Source organism: Heloderma suspectum, chromosome 2 (assembly GCF_057233095.1).
Source record: "Heloderma suspectum isolate Gila_16-S chromosome 2, 16-S_ref, whole genome shotgun sequence".
Classification (NCBI taxonomy): domain Eukaryota; kingdom Metazoa; phylum Chordata; class Lepidosauria; order Squamata; family Helodermatidae; genus Heloderma; species Heloderma suspectum.
In genome coordinates this window covers 371,393,376-371,419,214 of record NC_139459.1, presented here as the reverse complement: position 1 = coordinate 371,419,214, position 25,839 = coordinate 371,393,376, and the positions used below count along the sequence as shown (strand labels likewise).

At 46.6% G+C, this 25,839-nt stretch overlaps 1 protein-coding gene across 4 annotated transcripts; it reads left to right on the top strand.

Moving 5' to 3' along the window:
• The first annotated feature begins 56 nt into the window (after positions 1–56).
• LOC146356076 (uncharacterized) lies at positions 57–16,328 on the top strand. 4 transcript variants are annotated; one of them, XM_084831320.1, is made up of 7 exons: positions 57–197; positions 2,384–2,559; positions 4,288–5,126; positions 5,287–5,844; positions 9,329–9,452; positions 11,937–12,065; positions 15,121–16,328. In XM_084831320.1, the coding sequence occupies exons 3-7, from the start codon at positions 4,386–4,388 to the stop codon at positions 16,056–16,058; spliced, it is 2,490 nt and encodes an 829-aa protein (XP_084687446.1). In that variant the 5' UTR covers positions 57–197; positions 2,384–2,559; positions 4,288–4,385; the 3' UTR covers positions 16,059–16,328. The 4 variants fall into 4 exon arrangements, with proteins under 4 accessions (XP_084687446.1, XP_084687447.1, XP_084687445.1 ...); XM_084831321.1 differs by lacking the exon at positions 2,384–2,559 and adding an exon at positions 753–1,059 and having other exon boundaries at positions 62–197; XM_084831319.1 differs by having other exon boundaries at positions 100–197; positions 4,376–5,126.
• Positions 16,329–25,839: the final 9,511 nt, after the last annotated feature.

Here is a 25,839-nt window from a genome sequence, read left to right as displayed (position 1 = left end):
GGTTTGCTCGACCGGGTGTTTAAAAAGGGGTTAAAGCAACCGAGCTTTGCTTCCTAGAAGAGGCTGAAAGAGAGATGGAGAGGAAAAAAGGGGGGAGGGTCTTTTCCTGTTAGTGGAGGGGGGTGTTGCTTTTGAATGCCTTTCCCCTACAGTTGCAGAAAAAGAGGAAGAAGAAAATACCCCGAGACTAGGGAGAGGTGAGCAAAGGATGGGTGGGGGGGGATCTCCAGCAGCGGGGGGCACAGCAAAGGGGCCAAGAAATGGGGGGGGAGTCGAGGAGAGAGACCCCCCCAACTCCTTTCTCTCCCCCCTCTTTTGATCCTGGCAGGATCCTTCCCACTCACCTCCTTCCAGTTCAGGCAAAACAACCCTTACTTTATAGCAACTGCAAATCAACAGAAAGCATTATGACCAAATGAGCTAGCTGAGATTCCCACCAATGACAACAATCAGAGTTATTAAGATTATTTAAACCATTTTTAATCATATTTAGACCACCAGAATGTTACTTTAACTCATGTTCTTGGCAGATCCGTCTCTCTAACCATCACCATCACTTCTTCTACTGATCTCTCGATATCCTTTCTTTTTTTTCAAAATTTGCCATACCCTTTATGCCACAAAGAACAAACTATACAGATCCCATAGTATTGCATACTGCCTGCTCTGAGCTTTCCCTAGAAACCTTACCCTAAGTGAGTAGAACCATTATCTTCCCTGCCAGCCTTGGTTCTCTTCCCTTCTCCTCTCAGGCTGGGTGTCTGTCTGATCAGACTGGCTTTCTTACTTTTCCTCTGGATGTGTGGATTGGCTCACTTGCTTGAGTGACCTGGATTGGCATCCAAGGAAGAAGTTCTGACATCACATGGCATCTTATCCACTCCTGCCCTCTGCTATGACTTATGTTGCAACGGACGCAGGCAGGAACCATCATTCAGTGGTAGATGACATGTTTTGCATGCAGAAAGTCCCAGATTTGGTTCCCGGCATCTCCAGTTTAAAAGGATCTGGGAAAGACTACTTTCTGCCTCAGACCCAGGACTGCTGCTGCCCGTCAGGGTAGGTACCACTGCACTAGATAGAGCAATAGTCTGGCAGTCCAAGCCAGCTTCTTATATATGTGGGACCGTATCTGTTTCACCTACCTGTAGAATATTTTGACTGTTCTGAATTCATTATTTTTTTATTGCAGCCTTCCCCAATCTGCTGACCTCCAGATGCTTTGGACTCCAACTCCCATCAGCCCCAGCCAGCATGGCCATTTGTCTGGGATGCTGGGAGTTGTAGTCCAAAAGATCTGGAGAGCACCAGGTTGTGGAAGGCTGTTTTATTGTATGATTGAGGGGGGAAATAGCACAAAGAAAATCCTTAGAACAGAAGAAGAGCTCTGCTGGATCAGACCAAGGGTCCATCTAGACCAGCATTATGTTCACAAAAGTGGCCAGCCAGCTGCCCATGGGAAACCCTTCCGCCCAGGTACCCCAGCAACTGGTGTACATAGGCATGCTGCCTCTGATACTTGAGGTAGCATAGGCCATGAGGACTAGTAGCCACTGATTGCCTTCCCCTCCAGGAATTTGTCTAACCCCCTTTTAAAGCCATCCAAGTTGGTAGCGAGTTCTATAGTTTGACTCTGCGCTGTGTGAAGAACTCTGCGCTTCCTTTGATCTGTCCTGAATCTCCCACCAATCAGCTTCATGGGGTGACCCCTTTGGGTTCTAGTGTTATGTGAGAGGGAGAAAAAAGTCTCCCTATCCACATTCTCCACCCCACACATACTTTTGTACACCTCTACTGGCTTGGATCCAGATCTAGTTATACTTAGTAGCAGGCCTGGTGTCAGAGGTCCATTTGGTGGGGCAGCTGCTGAGGGCCGACGTGCTCAGAAGCCCCTGTCCCTGACCATGCCAACCCCTAAGATGGCAGGTGCAACAACCACTCACCCCAATAAAAGATTCCTGGGTGGGGTGAGCAGTGGCACATTTGAATGGGAGCTGAGCCCCTTCATGCTTGCCCCCTGCTTCCTCTTCCACAATCCATTCACCCACCGCTGCCCTGTCCTCAACTGTTTCTCCCACCTCCCCACCCCTGCCACCAAAACTTTTGTTTCGTGTCTATGGGACACCGCAAGGTCTTTTTAAGAAGGGATTGTCTAATTTGGCTGATTGCTGGCAGTGCAATCCAGCTAATGCTTCTTTTAAACATACATTTTGGCAATGTCCAGTAGTTACTTCTTTTTGAGAGGAGGTTATTATACCGATAAATTTTGTATTGGAACAGTCTTGAATATTCGCTGATATACATGCACTTTTAAATTATTTACCTGCTTCGTGGAAAATAATGAACGGTCAATGTAAAGGGATTCTCTGCCCCCTCTTGACAGCCAAAAGACTGATATTACAGCATTGGAAGGATAAACACTCACCTTCTATAATGCAATGGACCGAGGACCTTACAACGCTTCCAATATTTGAACAAGTGGCATACAGACGCCACCTTCAAATGGATACTGCTTTGGATGTCTGGTCTGCTTTTGTAAAAGCCTATGCGTAATGGCTAGTAAGTTGTTTTAGCATATATATGCATTTCATATGGATTCATTGCGGCAATAATAATAATAATAATAATAATAATAATAATTTTAAAAAGCTGCCGCTGCCGCCTCCCCCTCCTCCCCCTCCACACTCCCCCAAAGTTTTCCTGGTGGGGCAGTGGCGCTTTTGAATGGGAGTGGCGCCGTTGCTGCCATCCACTGTCTTAAGACCAATGTCAGGCGTTGCATTTGGAAGCATTTTTAACAGTGGGTGGCAGCTGCAGAGGGGAGCCAAGCATGAGCTCCCTCCCCCATTCAAAACTGCCGTTGCCCCACCACGAAATGTTTTGAAGCTGGGGGCGGGCAGGTGGCGGAGGACGAGGAGGCAGCAGGAGGGTGAGGAAGGCTGTGTTGATGGGAGTGGCAGCAGTGGGGATGGGCCAACAGGTGAGATGATGGCAGGCCGTGGCAGTAGTGGCGGGTGGAATGAGGAAGTGGAAGTGGCTGTCAGTGAGGAAAAAGAGGTGGTGGCAGGGGGAGGTGGCGGGGGGGCTGAGGGCCTCCTGAACTCTGCTGCCAGCCCTGCTTAGAGAAGACCTGTTGAAATCTCTGGGACTTAAATTAGTCATGCCTAACATAAGTCCCATTGATTTCAACAGGTCTGCTCTACATACGGCATAATCTGGATCCGACCCATAAAATTTCTGTTTAAAGAAACCCAAATGCTATAGGAAAAAACACGTATAAAAATCCTAACATATTCATCCAAATATAAATATGAAACTAAACACCTACAGAAGTATAATGAAGCTAAAATTTTCATCTGGACATTTTCCAATGAGCACAGTGCCTGACAATTTTCTCCTCCAACAATGTGCTTTTAAAAATATCAGAGCGTTCATTTCACATATTTGTAATTTGAGGATCACTGTTATTCTAGACATTAAGCTAAAAAAAACAATTTACCAACCCATCATTTAGGGCCGATTCGCAAGATCAAACAGCCCACCATTGCCTAAGCGTGTCTGGGTGGCCATTTTGAATATTCAAAGCTGCAACCGTGGCTTGTTGTGTTGTCTGAACCAGGCAGAGGTGGGTTGTGCGAGGGTTAAACAACCCTCGCATAACCCATGGCCTGTTTTAGGGTTATGTGAGGGTTGTTTAACCCTCTCAGAAACTAGCATCTCCAGGTTTGGATGACACAACAGGCTGCAGTGGCAGATTGAATATTCAAATATTCAAATATTCTGCCCAGCATGCACTGCAACCCACCATGGCTTAAATAAGCCATGGTGGGCTGCAGTGTTCATGTGAACCAGGTTTTAGGCTGTGATCCTGTAGTCGCTTGCATGGGAGTAAGTATGTCTACTCACAAGTAAGCCCCACTGAGTTTAATGGGACTAAGTATGTATAGGATTGCACTAATGCTGTTATGAATCATCTTGTGTATATATACACAGTGATAAAGATCAGATTCCTATACATGATTATTAAAATAAATATTCTAAGTATTTTGATTAAAGAACAGATTCATATAAATCATAGGGGGGATCAAAGGCTTTTTATCAAAATGTGAAATTATTCATTTACAAAAAAGGACAATGGGCAGAAAAAAGTTTTTTCCATATAATTTGCATACAGTTTTGAAATGGCCAGTATTTCTAAAAATAAATGGTGGTGGCTATATTTGAGATTGACTGTTTACTTGTAATCACTCTGTTTTTTTAAATGTTTTTACACTTTTCCACCCTCAGATAGAAGCTCAGGATGCCTATTTAGATCACTGATTTAGATTTATTCTAGAATTGTTTGTAATGCGAATGCAACATTACCTTCATAAAGTTACCCAAAGATGAAAATGGGGAATGAAGATCCCACGGGCCTCACCTTACAGGAGACATTGGCGGAAACAGGAAAAGCCCCTGATGTCCATCAGGCTGGGGGTACCAGGGAATTCCTGCAAAGGATCCCAGGAGGACAAGTTAAACAGGAACCAGGTGAGTGGCCACTTCAGCCCCGGGAAGCCCAATGGCAGGACTTCCAGAAGAAGATGGAGTCTCCTCATTATGACTGGAGGACTCCCCAGTTGCCAGGGGAGCCCACCCCATGGGACGATGCTAAGGCCTTCCTGGCCTCCTTCGAGCAAGTGGCTGAGGCCTGCCGCTGGCCCAAGGAAGAGTGGGCGACCCGACTCTTGCCTGCGCTGAGTGGAGAAGCCAAGCAGGCCTTTAGAGGTCTGGAGGCCAGAGACAGAGAGGATTATGGGAAGGTGAAGGTGGCCATCTTGCGAGGGGACGCTGTCTGCAGGGAGAAGAATCGCCAGCAGTTCAGGCATTTCTGTTATCAGGAGGCTGAGGGGCCAAGAGGGGCTTACAACCAGCTCCGGGAGCTTTGCCAGGGGTGGCTGAAGGCTGAGAGACACTCCAAGGAGCAGGTCCTGGAGCTGCTCATCTTGGAGCAGTTCTTGGCTATCCTCCCCCCGGAGATTCAGAGCTGGGTGAGGGAACGTGGCCCTGAGACCTGCACCCAGGCCGTAGTCCTGGCTGAGGATTTCCTGCTTAGGCCGCAAGAAGCTGAGAGGCAGGAAAAACAGGTGAGACCAATTGATTATGATGTTTCTGAGTGGCCCAGTAACTCTTCTTCTATATGGCTTAGGGTATTGTTCATTATTTTGCCTCTTAAGTTGCATTCTTTGCCCGTTCTCTGTCATTGATATCAAACCCTGGGATTAAAACATCTGCTTTAAATGGCAGGAGTTCCTCAAGACGGTGGAGCCCTCTCACTCAGGCTGGGGAGTGCCACAGTTGCTGGAGGAGCCCACGCCGTGGGACGACACTAAGGCCTTCTTGGCCTCCTTCGAGCAAGTGGCTGAGGCCTGCCGATGGCCCAAGGAAGAACGGACAACTCAGCTGCTGAAAGCTCTCAGTGGAGAAGTCAAGTGGGCCTTCAGAGGCCTGGAGGGCAGAGGCAGTCAGGATTATGGGAAGGTGATGGCGGCCATTTTGCGAAGGGACTCCATCATCAGGGAGAAGAACCGCCAACACTTCAGGCATTTCTGCTACCAGGAGGCCGAGGGGCCGAGAGGGGCTTACCGTAGACTCCAGAAACTTTGCCACCAGTGGCTGAAGGTCAAGAGACACTCCAAGGAGCAGATTCTGGATCTGTTGATCCTGGAGCAGTTTCTGGCCATCCTGCCACCGGAGATGCAGAGCTGGGTGAGGGCGGTTGGCCCTGAGACCTGCTCCCAGGCAGTGGCAGTGGCTGAGGAATTCCTGCTAAGGCAAGGAGAGGCTGAGAGAGAGGGAAAACAGGTGAGACTGTTTCACGGGATTATGAATGTGTGTGGCAGGGCTCGTGGCTGAGACGTCAGGTCCCAGAAGTGGAGCTCCAGGCTGAGACAAGCTGTGCCTTTTCTCCCCTTCTCCTTGTCTGTTAACTGAGGTCGAACTGACAAGGGGTGAGTGACACACAGCTCATTGGTAATCTGTGGCCCATGGGCGACATGCGACACCCCATCTCCGGCCTTCTTGCTGCCCCCAGCGTCCCACCCCACCCCGTTGCCAAATTTGCCACGGCAGCAGGATACCTCATACCAGGTAAACAAGACTGGTCAACGAGTCTCCCGGAAGCGTGATTCCACTCGGAAACAAGCCACTTCCCTCCAGGGTGCCTTGTTTAGCTGCTAAATCGGCATTTATTTTTTACATTTATATCAATGTAAACTATAATATAAAATAGATAAATATAAAATATGAATTCTATATTTATATTCTACGCTTCATGGTATATCCTACATGGTTCTTCCTTCTGCCAATCCATTTTATCCTCACAACAACCTGTGAGGTGGCGGGTGGCCCAAGATCAACACTCAGTGAAAAGTGATAGCTGAGTGGGGGCTTGAACCTGGCTGTCCCCAGTTCTAGTTTAACACTCTGAGGGTGCAGTCCTATGGGGATGGCCGTAAGCCTCCGAACGTGGAGGCTTACAAGTATCCAACGCTGAGCGGGAGGCACGGCGGAGGTGATCTTCACCTCTGTGCTCCTCCCGCTCTGCATTTCAGCTAGACGAGCTTCAGCTAGACGGGCTTCAGCTAGACGGGCTTTTTCGTTTGTCTAGATGAGGTGATGGTGAGGGGGAGGGAAGGAGGCTGGAGGATTCCTCGTAAGACAGCCTCCCAAGTCCTGTCCCCTCCCCTCGCCGCCTATAGGAACGGCTACATTACGTTCCCTACGAGGTTGTTTTTGCCACCTTAGAGAGGTAGCCAGAGGAGTTCTCTTCGCATCGGCCTCAAGGGAGAGGGGCAAGGAGCTCGGACTCCTGGGTCTGAGGTGGGAGCACCGTCTCCAGCCTCGGATCCAGGAGTCCGAACTATCTTATGGCCCCCCAAACACTGTCTAGGGGCCGTAGGATTGCTCTCTAAAGGCAGAATCCTATCCATGTTTAGATAGAAAAAAGTCCTACAACTCCCAGCATTCCCCAGCCAGCCATGCTGGCTGCGGAATACTGGGGCTCTTAGGATTTGGTTTAGGCCTAAACATGCATAAGATGGTGCTGTAAGTTTATTTAAGCTAATTTAATAACATTTTTAGACCACATTGCAGCTAAATGGGGTGGAGTGGGGAGGAGGAAAAGCCTGCAATATTAAGGGATCTGTTATAAACAAACCCCCATTGTTCTTCATAGGATCAGTGCAATTTTTCTTTTCTTTTTTTTTTAAGTAGGGATATTGAGAGATAAATGGAAGAAATGGTGATTCTGTTTAGGTGGGGCAAATGCTCCAGTAACTTGAATTAAAGCAATGTTCTTGTGGGCTAAAAATATTATTAAAATGGCTTAAATAATCTGAAGGTGCCATCCTTTGCATGTTTAGACAGAAAAAAGTCCTACAGCTCCCAGCATTCCCCAGCCAGCATGGCTGGCTGGGGAATGCTGGGAGTTGTAGGACTTTTTCTGTCTAAACATGCACAGGACTGCACCCTAAACTTTAGGTACTCTAGAGTCTAAAAGAACTACACCATGCTGACATTCCATGACACCACTCTGCCCAATTTTGGGATCTGATGTGCCCTTATTTGTGTTATTACTGAAAATTTCTATGTTCTACTTCTTAACTTCAGAGACTCCTAAGGTGGCTAACAAATATGAAAGTACAAGTGGGACCTGGGAAAAGAGTTGCCCCGCCCCCAGCAGTTAGCGTTCCGCCCCCCACTTCATGGGGCTGTTTTAGGATTCCCACACACACACCTTAGAGTTTGTGTTACACCGTCATCAGGGGGAAGTCAAACCCTGTTCAGTCATACCCTCTTCCAGCAGACTCCATTCTGCCTATCGCTCAACATTCATTCAGCATTCTTTGCCCACTGAACAACCTTACTTCTAATTGGGCTGTTTTGGGGCCCCCCCCCCCAGTTTTTCCCCCCTAAAGGTTTTTTGTACGTCTTCAAACCTTGAGTTTCTCCCAAGCCAGCTGATACTTCCATCTTGTGCGTGGATGATGCTGTTTTGTCTAAATAAGGACTGGCACTTAGGTAACTGAGATTATGTAAACGTGTAAAATGCCACAAAAACCCACAAAAATTTCAGTGACTATAACTGTCAAGAAGTTACAAATCCAAAAGAGCATCAGCAGCAGACCATATTAAAAAGGGGTGGGGTGGGGAAAAAAGCTTCATCTTCAGTTATTTTCTGAAGATCAACAGAGAGGGAGCCTGGCAGACAGATAGGGAGAGGCTAGAGGCAAGATGCAACGACCAAGAAGGCCCTGCTGCCACTTGACTCGCTTCAGCCGTGGCAGCACCTTCTTCCCCTTCCTCCATATCTCTCCTTCCCTCCTGACAGAGTTGTGTAGCTCCTTAAAAGACAAATGTTTGTGGCATAATCTTTCATATGTTAGAGACCAATTTATGAGGTATGCCAAGAAAAAAAATGACAACCAAAATTTGTATATACATGAGAATGCCAGAGGAAAACCTGTTTTGAAATGTGTGTTTAAAAAGAGAAAGAAACACATAAAGATTCCAGCAGGCTGTACAAAGGGAGACGAGAGTGGACGTGGGGCTATTCTGCTAGCCCTGCTGAAAGACTACTTAATTTTTTCCTCTTCCCTCCTCCTCCCTTTTTCCTCGTGTGTCGTGACTTTTTAGATTGTAAGCCTGCCTGGTTGTAAGGCACTATCTTGTTTTCCTGATTACTTACAAGCGACTTCAGGAGCCTTGTTGGATAGAAATATTTGAAAGAAAGAAAGAAAGAAAAGCAAGCAAGCAAGCAAGCAAGCAAGCAAGCAGCAATAGCAAGGAGGAAAATGAAGAGCAATGCCTGTTGGGCTCTGGGGGTCAGCAGTGCCCCAAACCCCTTCCCACCTTCTCTGTCCCAGAAAATAGGAGTTACAAGACTATCTTAGGTTCGGCCTACCAAACTCCCTGTTCCTCCTGTTTCATTTGGGTTTTTCAAATCTTCTCCCAGAAAGAAGGCCCTTGAGAGCAGGAGTAGGCAATCTGGTGCCCTCCAGATGTTTTGGACTACAACTCCCATAAGCCCCACCCAACATGGCCAACAGTTGGGGATTATGGAAGTTCTAGTCCAAAACATCTGGAGGGCTCCAGGTTGCCTACCCCTGAGTTTATATATATATATATATATAGATTTCTGCAGGAACTCACTTCAGATTTCCTGTACACACACAGCCATGGGCCTACTCAGTGCAGGATAGGAGATGGGATCAGGCCTTTAAATCTTGCATTCAACCTTCCCGGCCCTGTTGCTTTACTCTGAAAGGGTTCCTCTCTGCGGTTGTAGGTGGCATTGGAGGAGCCCCATGCGATTTGCTCAGATGCAAGCCAAGCTCCATTCGACTCCGAACAGGGTTTGCTGCGTGTAGTAATCAAGCAGGAAGAGGACGATGGAGAGGCCAGCCAGTTTGGTAAGAAGTTCTTGGATGCCTTGAAGCTCCTTTCTGGGCTGGAGTCAGCTGTGGGTGCTGTACACCATTTGGGGGGCTCAGTGGCTGCTCTGTCCTCAGAACCTCCTGTCTGGATAAATTCAGAATGCTGCGAATACTCTGCAGATGATCCTAGCATCTGTTTCCCAGGGGCTTCTTTTCTATCTTGACAGCATTCCACATGCAGGGGGCTCCTTAGAAGTTGGAATGTTCATGAACATTCTGTGTCATCTCAGTAGCTCAGCCAATATCTAGGACCGACTTGCAGGTACAAGACAGAATAAGAGAATGTGTAGCTTTGCACCACATCAAAGGTTCACTATAGTCTTCAGAAATGAAAGAATTAAAATCTAAAATCCAATCAGTTCCGCACATAAAGAAGGAAATGTGAAGAAAGGAGTGCAGGGGGTGGAGCAGGGAGAGAAATACCAAGCACGCTATAGGAAACTTTTTCCAGGCCATCTTTTGTCACTTCTGCCTCCTGCCTTCACACATTTTAAGCCTTAATGCTTAAACTTTACGCTCATCATTGGGGTTCTGTTTACTTTCACCCAGATGGATCTGTCAGGTTATGAGTTTTCCAGGTTGCTTTGTGTCCCGACTTCATGTCCTCCGCTCTTGTGAATCCCCAAATTAGCTGCCCAATAAGTCTTTTCTCCTCTTCCTGGATTTCCTCCCACTTGCTTTCTCCTTTTCTGTGTTGAGTGGGATAGCATTCATACGTTCATAGCTTGGGGGTTCTCCTGGACCTGGGTTTGACCCTGGATTTTCAGAGGTCAGCCGTGGCCAGGTGCCCCTTTGCTCAGCTTAGCCTGGTGCATCAGCTATGCCCATTCCAGGAGACTGCAGCTCTGGCCACATGGACACAGACAAGAACATAAGAAAAGGCCTGCCCAAGGGTCCATCTAGTCCAGCATTCTGTTCGCACAGTAGCTAAAGAGATGTCCCAGTGGGAAACCCACAAGCAAGGCAGGAGTGCAATAGCACTCTCCCACCCATGTTCCCCAGTAACTGGTGTACATAAGCATACTGCCTCTGAAACTGGAAGTAGCACACAGCCATCAGGACTAGTAGCCATTGATAGCCCTCTCCTCCATGAATTTGCCCAGTTCCCTTTTAAAGCCATCCAGATAGGTGGCCATCACTACATCACATGAATCTGTGGCTACCGTGGCCGCACTTACGCATCTCCCGCCAAGAAGAAATGTATCATCATAAAAGAGGACAAAAGAGAACCCATTACATCCCATTGTAGCAAATTCCGTGGTGTCACCATGCGCTCTGTGAAGACGTCTCAGTGGCGACAGTGTGATCTGCGGGGGGTTCTACAAGCGTCTGCAATGACTTCTGGTTCAGAACGCTGCGGCCAGGCTACGTCTCCCTCACTGAAACAATGGTGCCGGCTTACAGTTCATTCCTGGCCCCGATTCAAAGTGCTGCTGATAACCTTTAAAGCCCACCACAGTTCGGGATCAGGATGCCTGAGCGTCCGCCTCCTTCTGCCTGAGCCTGCCTGCCTACCAAGATCTTCAACAGAGATCTCCTTGTGCTGGGGTCGCCAGTGTGCGACCCTCAGGCCCCAACATGCCCATGAACCCCTCTCTTGGCAGTCACGAGGTTCCTTGACCCTCCTGCTTTTTATCTTATTTCTTAAGATCTTTCACAATTTTTTTTTAAAAAGGCGTCATGCTGCGAAGTGCGGGGCTGCCTCTCCCGCACCATCTTTATTTGGGATCATTAGAGTGGGTTTGTGTTTTTGGAGCTCAGAGCCCACCTCTGCCTTGTACTTAGGTTCTTGGGCCCATTACTTTTCCTATAGTCTCACTACCTTGCCTTCTGGAGAATGGGTGTTTTGTGACCGGCCAGACACCATAGCAGCCATTTTATGAATGGCCGCGCCCCTCACATGGCAGCCATTTTGTGAGAGCACCATGACACTCTCAAACTTCCAAATGGGCGTGCAGACTCATGCTGTTATGTGTCCCGATGTCTTCAGAACTGTATCTAGATGGGGCCAGTGAGAGGGCCTAGGCTCCAATACTCTCTCCAGAAGGAGGAATGCATTGTCCTAACCTTCTGCCATGCTGTTAAAACCTTCCTTTGTAGGAAGGCTTTTGGGTCATGAGTGTTTTTAAGCTCATTTACAAATTGGCCATGTTTCCTCATAACGGTAAGCCACAAATCCTGATTTATTGAACCATACTCTGAACAAGCACAGTCCATTCTGTCCCGCTGGCGTGAGGAGGTTAAAAACCAGGCTTGACATCCCAACTTGGCATTATGGTTTATTGTGTCCAAAATAAACCAGGATTGTAAGCCAGCTTTAAACCTGAGTTGTTGTTAGCTTATGAACTGTGGTTTGCTTCGGGGGGTTTAAGTGTTTTTTTACTGTTACATTATAATTGTTGCAATGTTATTGTTGTTAGCTTTGAATGTTTAAAATCAGTTGGTTTCTCTCTTCCAAAGAGGACTGGACGGCGAGAGAAACCATGGCAGAGAGTTTTCTGCAGGAAGGCCTCGCGTCGGAAGATGGGCTGACAAGTTTGCCAGGAGGATCTCAAGAGGATATGTCCTTCCGATTTGAGCTGGCTGACAGTCATTATTTATTTTACTTATATATATATATGTGCGTGCGTGCTTGTGTGTGTGTGTGTACACACGTACATGGCTTTTAACAGAGTGAACAGGTCCTACTCCAAGCAGGTTACAATTTAAAATTTGACGGAGGGAAAAGAGCAGAGGACGGGAAGGAAAGTGCTGGCAGGGAAGGAATATGTGGTTGTTTCCGTTCCATGTCCGTAGAGTTGGGGTGCTTCTAGACAAGGCTTTTACGGCACCTTCACAGATGGTGACGTCTTCCTCTCGTAACCCTCCCGTGTTTCCTTCCATCTTTTGTCTTAGAAAAGCAGTCTCCAGTGTGGGCACCAATGTGCCTGCAGACGCCTTCCTTGGTGTCTGCCAGGCTCCCTGGCCTGCCTGATTTAAAATGTTAAACATTAATTTTCTTAACTGGGAGGCTGGCATGCTTCAAAGCAAAGTGCTGCCCTCCCACACCACTGTTCTGTCCCTCCCTCTCCTCATCTAGAACATGCTGTCTCGCCACTATGGAGTGCAGAGCGTTTTTTTTTCTTAGTTAGAGAAAGAACCATTTGCTAATTTCATTTTAAGAATAGAAGAGCCCTGCTGGAACAGACCAAGGGCGTATTGAGCCAACATCCTGTTTTCCACAGCGGCCAACTGCATTCCTCCACAAAGCCCACAAGCAGGACATGAACTCAATATTCCACCCTCTCCTTGTTGTTTGTTTGTTTGTTTGTTTGTTTATTTATTTATTTATTACATTTATACCCCGCCTTTCTCCCTCTCGCAAGGAACTCAAGGCGGCTTACATTATCCTCCTCCTCACCGTTGTATCCTCACAACAACAACCCTGTGAGGTAGGTTGGGCTGAGAGTCTGTGACTGGCCCAAAGTCACCCAGTGAGCTTCCATGGCCAAGTGGGGACTAGAACCCGGATCTCCCGGCTCCCAGTCCGTCACTCTCACCACTACACTACACTGGCTCTCTTTGTTGTTCCCAAGTCACTGGTATTCTGAGGCATCCTTCTTCTGATACTGGTAGTAGCATATAGCCAAGAGGACTAGTGGCCATTGATAGCCTTGTCCCTCCATTAATTTGTCTAATCCCTTCGTAAGGCCATCTTAGTTTGTAGCAGAGATGTACAGATTTTCTTAAATCCATTCCATCTGTGTTTCGCGGATTGTCAGGTCTTTTGTTCCATTCGTCCTCTCATTGATGGATTCGGATTTTTTAAAGCAGAATTTTGTTCTACTTGCGCCAATTCACGTTAGCACTAATACACATTTGTGCAAATGCACTAAGGCACATTTTGAATATGAATCAGTGCTAATGCGAATTAACGCAAATCACACATGCACACCCCAAGTGAAAAAACGGTCTGCTGTGTAATCAGGTCAGATTCATAGAAATCTGAACTTAGTTGAATCTGTTGTGGATTTCTATGACATCCCTAGTTGGTAGCTATCATCACATCTTATGATAGTGAGTTTCATGGTTTAACAATGTGCAGTGTGAAAAAGTTCTTTTCCTGAATTTCCCCCTAATCACCTTCACGGGATGACCCCTGTTGGATTCTAATATTATGAGAAAGGGAGAAAAATGTCTCTATATCCATTTTCATAGAACCATAGAATAGTAAGGTTGGAAGAGGCCTATAAGACCATCGAGTCCAACCCCCCTGCTCAATGCAGGAATCTAAGTCAACGCATCCCTGACAGATGGCTGACCAGCCTCGTCTTGAATGCCTCCAGTGTGGGAGAGCCCACCACCTCCCTAGGTCATTGGCTCCATTGTCGTGTTGCTCTAACAGTCAGGAAGTTTTTCCTGATGTTCAGCCAGAATCTGCCTTCTTGTCACTTGAGCCCACTATTCTGTGTCCTGCACTCTGGGATGATCGAGAAGAGATCCTGGCCTTCCTCTCTGTGACAACCTTTCAAGTACTTGAAGAGCGCTATCATATCTCCCCTCAGTCTTCTCTTCTCAAGCCTAAACATGCCCAGTTCCTTCAGTCTCCCCTCATAGGGCTTTGTTTCCAGTCCCCTGATCATCTTTGTTGCCCTCCAGCCTGTCTGCATCCTTCTTAAAGTGTGGCGCCCAGAACTGGACACAGTACTTCAGATGAGGCCTAACCAGTGCTGAGTAGAGGGGAACTAGTACTTCCCGGGATTTGGAAGCTATGCTTCTATTAATGCAGCCCAAAATAGCATTTGCCTTTTTTACAGCTACATCACATTGTTGGCTCATATTCCGCTTGTGATATACAGCAATTCCAAGGTCCTTCTCGCTTGTAGTGTTGTTGAGCCAAGTATCCCCCGCTGTACATGATTATATATACCTGTCATATCCCCACTTACTTGCCAAGAAGCTCGAAACCTTGTAGGGGAGCTACTGCAGCCCCTGGTCATTTTTGTTGCCATTTCCCACACTTTTTCCAGCTCTACAATACCCCTTTCGAGGTGTGACTCATTTCATTTGCATTTGCACCCCTCTTTTCCTTCCACAAGAAAGAAGTGGAAAACAGTAACGTGCAGAACAAATACGCTAATATCAAAGCAAGCCAAACGTACGGAAGTACAATCTTAATGATCAAAATGGTACAATAATCTGTCAATAAATTTAAACTCAGTAACTAAGGGGGGTGAGTATCAGTTCGTTTCATAAAAATAATGCAAATTTCATACACATTAAATCAATCAATTCCTACAAATATTTCAATACGTAAAGATATGAAGCAGTCAGAAATACACACTCTTATACCCCCCATCAGCCAATATGCCGAATATTGAGACTCATTTCTAAGCAGATAAATTACCTTATAGCCTGTCCACCAGAGTTCAAAAGAGAAAGATGGGGTCACTGTCCTAGCTAACCAGGACAGGTTCCCTTGCATTCTTAGACCATAAGAGTTAGTTGGAAGGGGCCCCAAGGTCATCTTTTCTAACCTGCCAATGCGGGAAATATGCTAAAGCAACCCTGGTCTGTGGTGATCCAGCCTCTACTTGAAAACCTCTAATGAAATCAGGTTCTCCACCACCTTCCAAGGTTTATAAGCTTTCTCTCTCTATTCCAGAAGGAGATGTGTGCAAGACTGAGAATGAGGAGGGACCGATCAAGATGTTTGTGGAAGGAGTCGAGCACCCCGATGTGGAAGAGACTGCTGGAAATAAGTGCCTCATGTGTGGGAAAAACTTCAGCTGTAAATCAGATCTTAACAGACATCAAAGAACCCACACAGGAGAGAAACCGTTCAGATGTTTCGAGTGTGGAAAGAGCTTTAGTCGGGGTGATTACCTTATTTTGCATCAAAGACTTCACAGAGGGGAGAAGCCCTATAAATGCTCAGAGTGTGGAAAGGGCTTCTATCGAAGCACACGCCTTATTTCACATAAAAGGATCCACATAGCGGAGAAACTATATAAATGTTCAGGCTGCAGCAAGAGCTTCTGTGATCAAGCGAAGCTAATGCAACATAGGAGGATGAAGCACACAAGTGAGAGACCGTACAAATGTTCCGAGTGTGGAAAGAGCTTTAATCGGAGCACGCATCTTACTAGGCATCAAAGAGTTCACATAGGAAAGATACTGTATAAATGCTTACAGTGTGAAAAGAGCTTCAGTTGTAGCAAACATCTTATTTCACATCAAAGAATTCACACAGGAGAGAAACCATATAAATGCCTGGCATGTGGGAAGAGTTTCAATTTCAGTGGAAACCTCACTTCGCATCTGAGAATGCATACAGGAGAGAAGCCATATGAATGCCTGGAGTGCGGAAAGAGTTTTAGTCGGAGTGCACACCTCACTTTACATCAAAGAACCCACACAGGGGAGAAACCATATAACTGCTTGGAGTGTGGAAAGAGCTTTAGTCAGAGCAGTAACCTCACTTCCCATCAAAGAATACACACAGGGGAGAAGCCATATAAATGCTCAGTGTGCGGCAGATGCTTCTCTCGGGGTGACTCTCTTATTTCCCATCAAAAAATCCACACAGGAGAAACCATATAAAAGCTCAGTGTGGAAAGAGCTTTTGACAAAGCACATGACTTACTTCACATCATAGAATCCATGTAGGGAAGAAACTGCATAAATAATTTTTGCATCATGAATGCTTGGCATTCAGAACGGATTTTTTTTTTTAAAAAAAGAACTCACAACCACTTCCTAGACATAAAATACACATATTTGAAAAGCTCCTGCTAGTTCTCCATTGTTCCACTGAAATGTACATTGCAAATAAAATGAGAAAAGGCTTGTCAAATAATATTTTCTTTATTATATAGTAGAGAGGTTGGACCATCTCTTGCTCTTCTTTTTCCCATGGCCTCTTGAAAGCCAATGAGGCTCCATACTGTGACCTAACAATACTTTATGTTGGTTATTTGAAGACCTTTGTTGTGGGGACAAGCATTATGTTCTCTGTGTGTCCATGCAAGGTTTAGGTCTTGTGTTCTGGCTGGGGACTGGGAACAGTGAATCATCTCCACACGGGGCTTTTATCCTGCAACTGAGATTGGTTACTCACAGAAGTTTGGGGGTTCTTTACATGGCATCAAGCTCCAATGCCTCTCCAGTGCTTTCTGACCTTTATCCCATTATTTCTGGATAATGAGCTTTTTAAATAACCCGAGTTGAATTTCTCTGTGAAAAGAGGAAGTGGTGCTATAACACAGCACCATCTAGTGGCTGTATAATGAAACCTATAGAACTTGCAGATAATAGAAATCCTTTGGGGGGATAAAAATTGGAAGTGTATGAAAAGGGGCAATCTTAATCCCAGAAAGAATACGGAAACAGAAGCCCCAGTAAAGTTGTGGGATAAAAAGCCTCTGTGTAGAGAAGCCCATCTTTGCAGCTACCAGAGGGTGAATAAACGCTGTTATAAAGTTCAGGGATGTTACTGAAAGAGCGTCACAAGTAATGCACATTAAACACATTTTAACTAAGTAAGCATTGCCTTTACTGACAGCTGATCAGGTGGTGATTTGAAGAACCTTACAATTACACTGAGGGAGAGTCCCAGATCCAGGGCTCAAAGGTTGACGCTTGCTATAATGAAGATTGCTCGTCCCCCCTCTAAAGGAAAGCAGGACCCCTGGGCTCTATTAGCCCCTTTGATCCGCTGCCACCACCTCTCCGAGCTGGCTCTGCCAGACCCAAGAGGAATCCCCAACCTCCTCCCTATCTGGTGAAGAAGACAGTAGCCACTGAATATAGCATTGACCCAGGAGAGAAATAGCAGCGATAGCTTGAGGTAGGTATTTATTACCCCCATTACCAATTCCCTGTTTGGAAACCCAACATAGAATAAAACAATAAAAGACTCCCTGGCCTAGTCTACTCATACCTTGCGGTAGGGTCCTTTGCTAATACCAGCTCCACCCGGACCGAATGAAACCAAAGCACAAAGAAGGGTGGCTGCTTGTCTCCTTTCTCTAATTCCCTGTCCAGCTTCTAGTTCTTACTAGAACTAGAAGGAGCCATCATCATCAAGGAGGATGAGCTGGGTTTTTCACACCTCTCCAGCGGTGCAGGCCCTTTGGCAGGCCAAGCTGGTTTATGGCCTTGAGTTAAAGCCTCCAGCCTGGCACCTTCAGTCCTGGCATGGCCCACATCGCCTCCCTCCAGGTGGCTGGAATGGAAATCTTCCTGCAGGATCCAACTCCCTCCTTCCATAAAACACTAAAAGCACAACCTAAAATCATACGAAGCACAGTTAACCCTTTCCTACCATATCTTCGGCCCTATGAGGCCTTCTCCTTGACACCCCCACCAACTTGCATCTGAATAATGACTTTAATTTAGATTTATTAAAATATTTCTAACCTTCACAGTATCAATGGATCTCAATGCAGAGTACAATAATAAAACAATTCAGCAATATACCAACAAGACAACAATATAAAATCAGCATAATAACCCAAGCAACCAAATCTAAACCAAGCTACAGTCAATAAGGCCCAAAGGCTTGGGTAAATACAGCCAGGTTTTAATTTGGTGCTGAAATGAAGCCAGCATCAGTGCCAGCTGGGCCTCTGAGGGGAGGGTATTCCATAACTGGGGTGCCAGTACTGAGAAGGCCCTCCCTCGCATCTCCACATAATGTACAGCTCCCAGTGGTGGGGCACAGAGGAGAGCAGATTTTAATACTCGGCAGGTGTATACAGGAAGAGGTGATCCCTCAAATACAGGGTGTTTCAAAATGATGGACCCAATTTCAAAGCAGTATATTTCTCGATGGCAACATGTTACAATTACACCAAAAGTTACAAACGTTGTAGTGAGTTATCAAGTTTATCAAGTTATCAAGCCTCATGATTAAATGGCACCTTAACACACGCCAGGCAGTCGTATGAGAGATCGCAAGTTCTCGGCTGGCACGACTAAGTGGACTTATGCGGGCTACGCTGAAAACTCTCTTGAATTCTCATGTTTTCCTCTGAAGTGCGTGGTCGCCCTGTGCTCTTTGCCTTACATAAACAGCCTGTTTCCTCAAATTGTCGGTACCAACGACGAATGCTCTTTGGCATTGGCAGATCAATGCCAAAACACCGTTGAAATGCACGCTGCACCGCAATTGCGGATTCAGTCTTGCTGAACTGCAGAACGCAAAACGCCTTGTGTTGCGGGGTCGCCATCTTGCGAATGACTGAGGCGAGGGGCCGTTTGTGCGCTGAGGCATGCCCCACCCTTTCAAGTGGCGAGAGTTTCATTCATGGGCGGTTCGTGGTTGCAGAGATATAGCCATTTCAAACCAGGTTCATCTTTTTGAAACACGCTGTATTGATGTCCCAAGTCATGTAAGCTTTTAACATCATTTATTTATTTATTAAATTTATTAATCGCCCATCTGGCTGGTCACCCAGCCACTCTGGGCGATGTACAGCATATAATAAAACAGTTTAAAACAATAACATTCTACAATAAAAACGTTTTCTAAAATACCCTAACCCACCCCAAATGCCTGCCTGAACAACCATGTTTTTAATGCACGGCGGAAGCTCATTAAAGAGGGGGCATGGCGGAGTTCCCTAGGGAGGGAGTTCCACAGAGTGGGGGCCACCACAGAAAAGGCCCTCTCCCTCATCCCCACCAGTCTAGCTGTCCTGGCTGATGGGACAGAGAGAAGGCCATCCGAGGCTGATCTTGTTGAGTGGCCTGTCTGGTGTTGCTGGAGCTGCTCCTTAAGACAGGCTGGGCCGGAAGCATATAGGGTTTTAAAGGTCAAAACCAACACCTTGAATTTGGCCCAGAAAACAACTGGTAACCAGTGCTCCTTCAGCATTGGAGTGATGTGATCTCGCCGGCGGCTGCCTTTAATCAGGCGAGCCGCCACGTTCTGTACCAGCTGCAGCTTCCGAACCGTCTTCAAGGGTAACCCCTTACAGGGATTACAGTAGTCTAAATGAGAGGAGACCAGGGCATGTACTACCGATGGGAGCAGATGGTCGGGAAGGAAGGGGCGCAGCCACCGTATCAGATGGAGTTGATACAGTGCTGTCCGGCTCACAGCTGACACCTGAGCCTCCATGGACAGCTGGGAGTCCAAAATGACACCCAGGCTGCGGACCTGGTCTTTCAAGGGTAGCCGTACCCCATTCAACACCAGGTCATCATCCCCCAGCCTCCTCTTGTCTCCCACCAAAAGTACGTTGGTGTTGTCAGTGTTCAGCTTCAGCTTATTCCTCCCCATCCAGCCACTCACTGTCTCAGACATTTGGACAGGGTTTCTACGGCCAACCTTGGTGAAGATTTGAATGAGAGGCAGAGCTGCATGTCATCCACATATTGATGACACCGCACCCCAAACCTCCTGATGATAGCCCTCAGCGGCTTCACATAGATGTTAAATAGCATCGGGGAGAGGATGGAACCCCGTGGCACCCCACAAGTGAGCGGCCACGGGGCCACGGTATTACCGACACCTTGAACTCAGGCTGGAAGCATACTGGCCACCAGTGCTGTTCCTTTAAAACCAGAGTGATATGATTTCTGTCATTTCTTCCTGACAGCAATTTAGCCACTACTGGCTGCACTAGCTGTCGCTTCTCTTCCATCTTCAAGGGCAGCCCCACGTAGGGTGCATTGCAGTAAACTAAACAGGAAGTTCCCTGTGCATGAACTACTGTAGCTACGTTATCCCTGGCCAAGAACGGTCATCATTGGTGGGCCAACCGAAGCCAGACAAAAAGCACTCCGACGTCACCTGAGCCTCCAGTGACAAAGGTAAATCCAGGAATACTTCTAAGCGATGTGCCTGCTCCTTACCCAATTCCCGGAGCAACCCACAGAGCCTCCATCTTGTCAATATTCTGCATCAATTTATTGGCCCTCATCCAGACATCAGTCCAGCGCCAGCATAGCCCCATCTGACTGATGACAAGGAGAAATAAGACCTGGATGATAACGTCCGCATACTGATGGTACCCACCTCCAAACCCCCTGATCACCTCGCCCAGCAGTTTCATAAAGATGTGAAAACAGAATGGGGGGACAGGATGGAATCCTGCAGCACCCCACCCCTTCACAGCAATGGGGCTGAAGAGAAATCCGCACCACTATGCCTCTTTCTGGAACTGACCCTGCAGCTAGGAGAAGCTACTGTAACACCATGACTCAAACTCCCACCTCACAGAGCCATTCCAAAAAAAGAGCCAAAGTCCAACCCGCTAACCGCTACACGGCCCTTTGCCAGCTCACTATTCTAAGTCTGTCAGCTGATCCTAATAAATAAGGTATTATGCTGTGTACCTTTGTGTATCTTTGTTATGCTATGTACCTATGTATCTTTGGTGTTGTGTGTACTTCACAAACACCCACACACAGAGCTGCCTGCCTTTTTGGAGTCTCCTTGGCGACCCCTGAGATGAGCACCCACACTTCAGAACTTACCACAACACCACTGCCTTCTTGTTATCCCAGATCAAAAATAGAAAAGGAAAATCAGAAGTAACGACAATGACAACATACCGCAGGAACTGAAACACTGGTGAAGTCCCCTTGCCCCACAAAAGAAATTAACCAATATTTTTCTTCTCTCTCTTTTGCCTTGACCCTTATGTGAGCAAGGAAGAGGAATTAACAGCTGCATCAACCAGGAACTCCAGTTCCCATCCATGCAACCCATAATATTTTATTTGCATTTCTATACCACCCAGTATCTGAAGCTCTCTGAGTGGATCAGAACGATTAAAACCATAAAATACATCATGATAAAAAAAACAATATAGAAGTTTTAAAATACATATAAAATAAAAATAACCAAATCAAACCTAGCAGCAGTGCAAAGATTTAAAATACAGTACCAGATTTAATACAGAAACCGGAAAACCAAAATGCTTGGGAAAATATGCAGGTCTTCACCTGGCAATGAAAAGAGCCCAGCGTAGAGGCCAGGCGAGCCTCTCTGGGAAGCTCATTCCACAGCCAGGGTGCCACAACAGAAAAGACCCTCTTCTTAGTAGCCACCCACTTCGCTTCCTTCCACAGGGTGTCCCAGAGAAGGACTGCTGAACACAATCTTAGGGTCTGGGCAGGTGTATATGGGAGGAGATTATCCTCTGTGTGTGTGTGTGTGTGTGTGTGTGTGTGTAGGTGTGTTATGTATGTAGGTATATAATACCTCTCCTTCTCCCGCCCACACCAGCTTCCTTTCCCTTGGAATTTCTCCCCTCCTCTGCCAATAAACCCACTGCTCCCACATGGATGCACTCAAGCCTCCCTGTACTGAGAAATCCAAAACCACCTTTGGGGGGAAAGGGGCGGAGCTTACATATGGATCATAGGAAGGAAACATCCTGGGGCTAAAACCACCAAGCCTCCTTTTGGAACTCCTCCTTCCTATGCCTCTCTAGGAACCAGGGCTCTGCAAGTTTAATTCTTGGATGTCCTGCATGGTAGATGTGCTCAGACAAATGATTTGAAATTATTTTCTTTTTTTCTCACAGGGAAATTCTACGACTTGGAGGCCAGCTTGTTTCCTCCTCCTTTCTTTAGCAGGACCAAAGTGTGCGCACGTGTCAGGGGCAAGAGTTAAAGCCTCCCCTATTTTATTTTACTTATTTATTGCATTCATACCCCGCCTTCTTTCCTCTTGCAAGGAACCCAAGGCGGCTTACATTATCCTCCTCCTCTCCGTTTTATCCTCACAACAACAACCCTGTGAGGTAGGTTGGGCTGAGAGTCAGTGACTGGCCCAAGGTCACCCAGTGAGCTTCCATGGCCAAGTGGGGACTAGAACCCGGACCTCCCGGCTCCCAGTCCAACGCTCTCACCACTGCTGATCCAGATCCCACGCACCTGGGATTTACTTGGAATCGTAGCCAGGGCTGGCGGCAAGAGTCGGCATGGTTGGGCACCTGCTGGAGGCCCACACCTTCAAGAGGCCCACGGACAAGGGTCCCTGGACCTGGTCTTCCTCTTCACCATGGCAACCAGCTTGTTCACCTGCCTCTCGCTCTGGTCTGGAGGGAGAGAACAAACCAGGAAACAGCAATGGTGAGGAGGAGGAGGTGCTGCCGTGGCCTGCTTGCCCACTGGCTCTTTGTTTGGCAAGCAAGCAAGCGGTAGAAATGATGAGGAGCACTAGCAAATGGTGACCATGGCAGTGAGGGCGTTGGGCTCACGGAGGGAAGGGGCCCCACTGAAGGTTTCTTCCCCAAGGCCCCCCTAAAAACCACTAGTGGGCACAGACTGCATGGCGCTCAATGGTACAAAAGTTGTTTAAACAGATTTTTTTTGACGTTTTATGTATGTATTATTTATATCCCAACTTTCAAGAATGATATAGAATGATAGCAAACATTCCTTAAAAAAGTCACAGTGTCAACCCATCAGGAGAAGTCATCAGGCACCTTCTTGCATAGCAGTTGGTGACTGATAGTCCCAGAGGGGCAGGGAAGAGGAAATCCAGAAAATATCCAAATAACTCTTTAAATTAGTACTAAAAGTTTTTAAAAATATTTTTGACACCTGGAGAAATGGCGAGAGTGTTGGGACTGGGAGCTGGGACATCTGGGTTTTATTCCCCACTCGGCCATGGAAGCTTACTGGGTGACTTTGGGCCAGTCACAGACTCTCAGCCCAACCTACCTCGCAGGGCTGTTGTTGTGAGGATAAAACAGAGAGGAGGATAATGTAAGCTTCCTTGGGTTCCGTGCAAGAGGAAAAAAGGCGGGATATAAATGCAATAATTTTTTAAAATTAATCTTTTATTGTGAATTTTTACAACACAAAACGAACCGAAAACATTAGAAAACCTTAAAAAAAAGAATGAAAAAGCATTTGGCTTCTACTCTCCACTTATCTTTTCCCTAAATCTGGTCAACAATTCAGATACATGCTTCAGGACAGAAACATAAATAGGATACAAATTGATGTTCCCTCCTTTGTAAGAAAGCTGGTTGGCCACTGTGTGAACAGAAAGCTGGACTAGATGGACCCTTGGTCTAATCCAGCAGGGCTCTTCTTATGTTATAAATGTCTCCCTAAGACTTACTGACTGGCAGGAAGAGCTTTAACCTAGAATATGCTGGCATTTTTGCCCCGCCCACCACTGGAATGTGGCCTCGGAGAGCTTCTCTGAAATTGGATCTGGCCCTCATGCAGAAGGTTCAGCATGCTTACTTTCACTGGAGATGCCAGGATTGAGCAAGGGAGCCTCAGCTCATACTGGAGCGCTGAGCGAGGGAGGCTGGAGTATGGACCCAGAAGGAAGTGGGAAGTCTTGCCTACAACAAGAAGAGTGGTGGTAGTGGGAGACTCCTTGCGGCGTGGGATCGAGACCCAAGTATGTCGCGGAGACCTGTGGACTCGCCAGGTATGCTGTCTCCCGGAAGGACTGATTAGAGACGTGACTGAAGGGTTGCCTGCACTCATAAAGCCCACTGAGAAGGTATCCCTTTCTTCTCATCCATGTGGGAACAAATGATACAATCACGTCAGATTTTGAAGCTTTGGGAAGGAAACTCAAGAACTTTGGGGCCCAGATAGTTTTCTCATCCATACTTCCAGTAGTTAGAAGAGGGATAGAAAGGGAACGAAAAATACTCTGGGTGAATGACTGGCTACGAAGGTGGTGCTGACGAGAGAGATTTGGATTCTGGGACCATGGGCTATACTTCCTGGAAGATGGGCTGTTGGCAAGGGATGGGCTGCACCTCACAAAGGCTGGGAAGAATGTGTTTAGCCACAGCATGAAGAACTTCATCAGGAGGGCTTTAAACTGAATCCTACGGGGAAGGGAGATGTAAAGTTGGGGGTAACAATGGACGTAGGCGCATGCACTGCAACGGATAGTGCCCAATAATAGTCTTCAGACACATGTAGGAAGAAAGACAGACTATGAAGCACATGGTCTTCGATGTCTATATACTAATGCCCAGAGTATGGGAAACAAACAGAACGAACTTGAACTCTTAATACAAGAGGGAAATTATGACCTGATAGGTGTAACTGAGACTTGGTGGGATGACTCTCATGACTGGAATACAGCAATTGAAGGATATAACTCATTCAAAAAGAACAAGAGGAACAGAAAGGGGGGTGGGATTGCACTATATGTGAAAAATACATATCTCTGCACAGAAATACAGGAGGATGAGCTTGGTAGCCCCATTGAGAGCATCTAGATCAAAATAAATGGAGGAAAGAATAAAAGGAACCTGGTGGTCGGAGTCTACTACCGGCCACCCAACCATGGAGAAGACGAGGATGAAACTTTTGAAAAGCAAATAGCCAATGTTTTAAGGAAGCATGATGTAGTAGTAATGGAGGACCTCAATTTCCCCAATATTTGTTGGGAGACAAATTGCGTGGCTGATAACTTCCTCCTACAGAAAGTAGAGGAAGGAACTAGAGGATCGACTATCCTTGACTTGATCCTAACCAATAGAGATGACTTAGTGGATAAAGTAGCAGTTACAGGAACTCTGGGGGAAAGCGACCATGTTGTACTTGAGTTCTTGCTTCTAAGGGAAGCAAAAGCCAAGTGTAGTCAAACGCGTACCCTGGATTTTAGGAAAGCTGATTTTAATAAACTCAGAACAATGATCAGTAAGGTCCCATGGCAAGCGACACTAACGAGAAAAGGAGTCCAAGATGGGTGGGAGCTTTTAAAAAAAGGAAATTCTCAAGGCACAATTACAAACAATTCCAACAAGAAGAAAAGGTGGAAGACAACAGAAGAAGCCAATGTGGCTTCACAAAAAGCTTAGAGATGACATATAGGAAGTGGAAAGAAGGCCAAGTAACAAAGGAAGAGTACAGGCAGGTAGCACAGAATTGCAGGGATGGCGTCAGGAAGGCTAAAGCTGAGAACGAACTGAGGTTAGCGAGGGATGCTAAAAACAACAAAAAGGCTTTCTTCAGCTACATGCATAGTAAAAGGCAGAGGAAAGAAATGGTTATTCATCTATTAAATAAGGATGGCAAAACGATAACAGATGACAAAGAAAAGGCAACGGTGCTCAATTCCTACTTTGGCTCAGTCTTCTCCCAAAACAGAGTCTGTGACCCCCCCCCTGGCAAAGGCGAAGTCCAGGCTGAAGGGGCAGGATTGCAGCTTGATTTCGATAGGCATATGGTCAAGGAACACCTAATTACTTTCAATGAGTTCAAATATCCAGGGCAGATGAACTGCATCCTAGAGTAATAAAGGAACTGGCAGAAGAACTCTCAGAACCGCTGTCTATTCTCTTTGAGAAATCATGGAGGACGGGGGAAATGCCAGATGACTGGAGGAGGGCTAACGTTGTCCCTATCTTCAAAAAGGGTAAAAAGGAGGAACCTG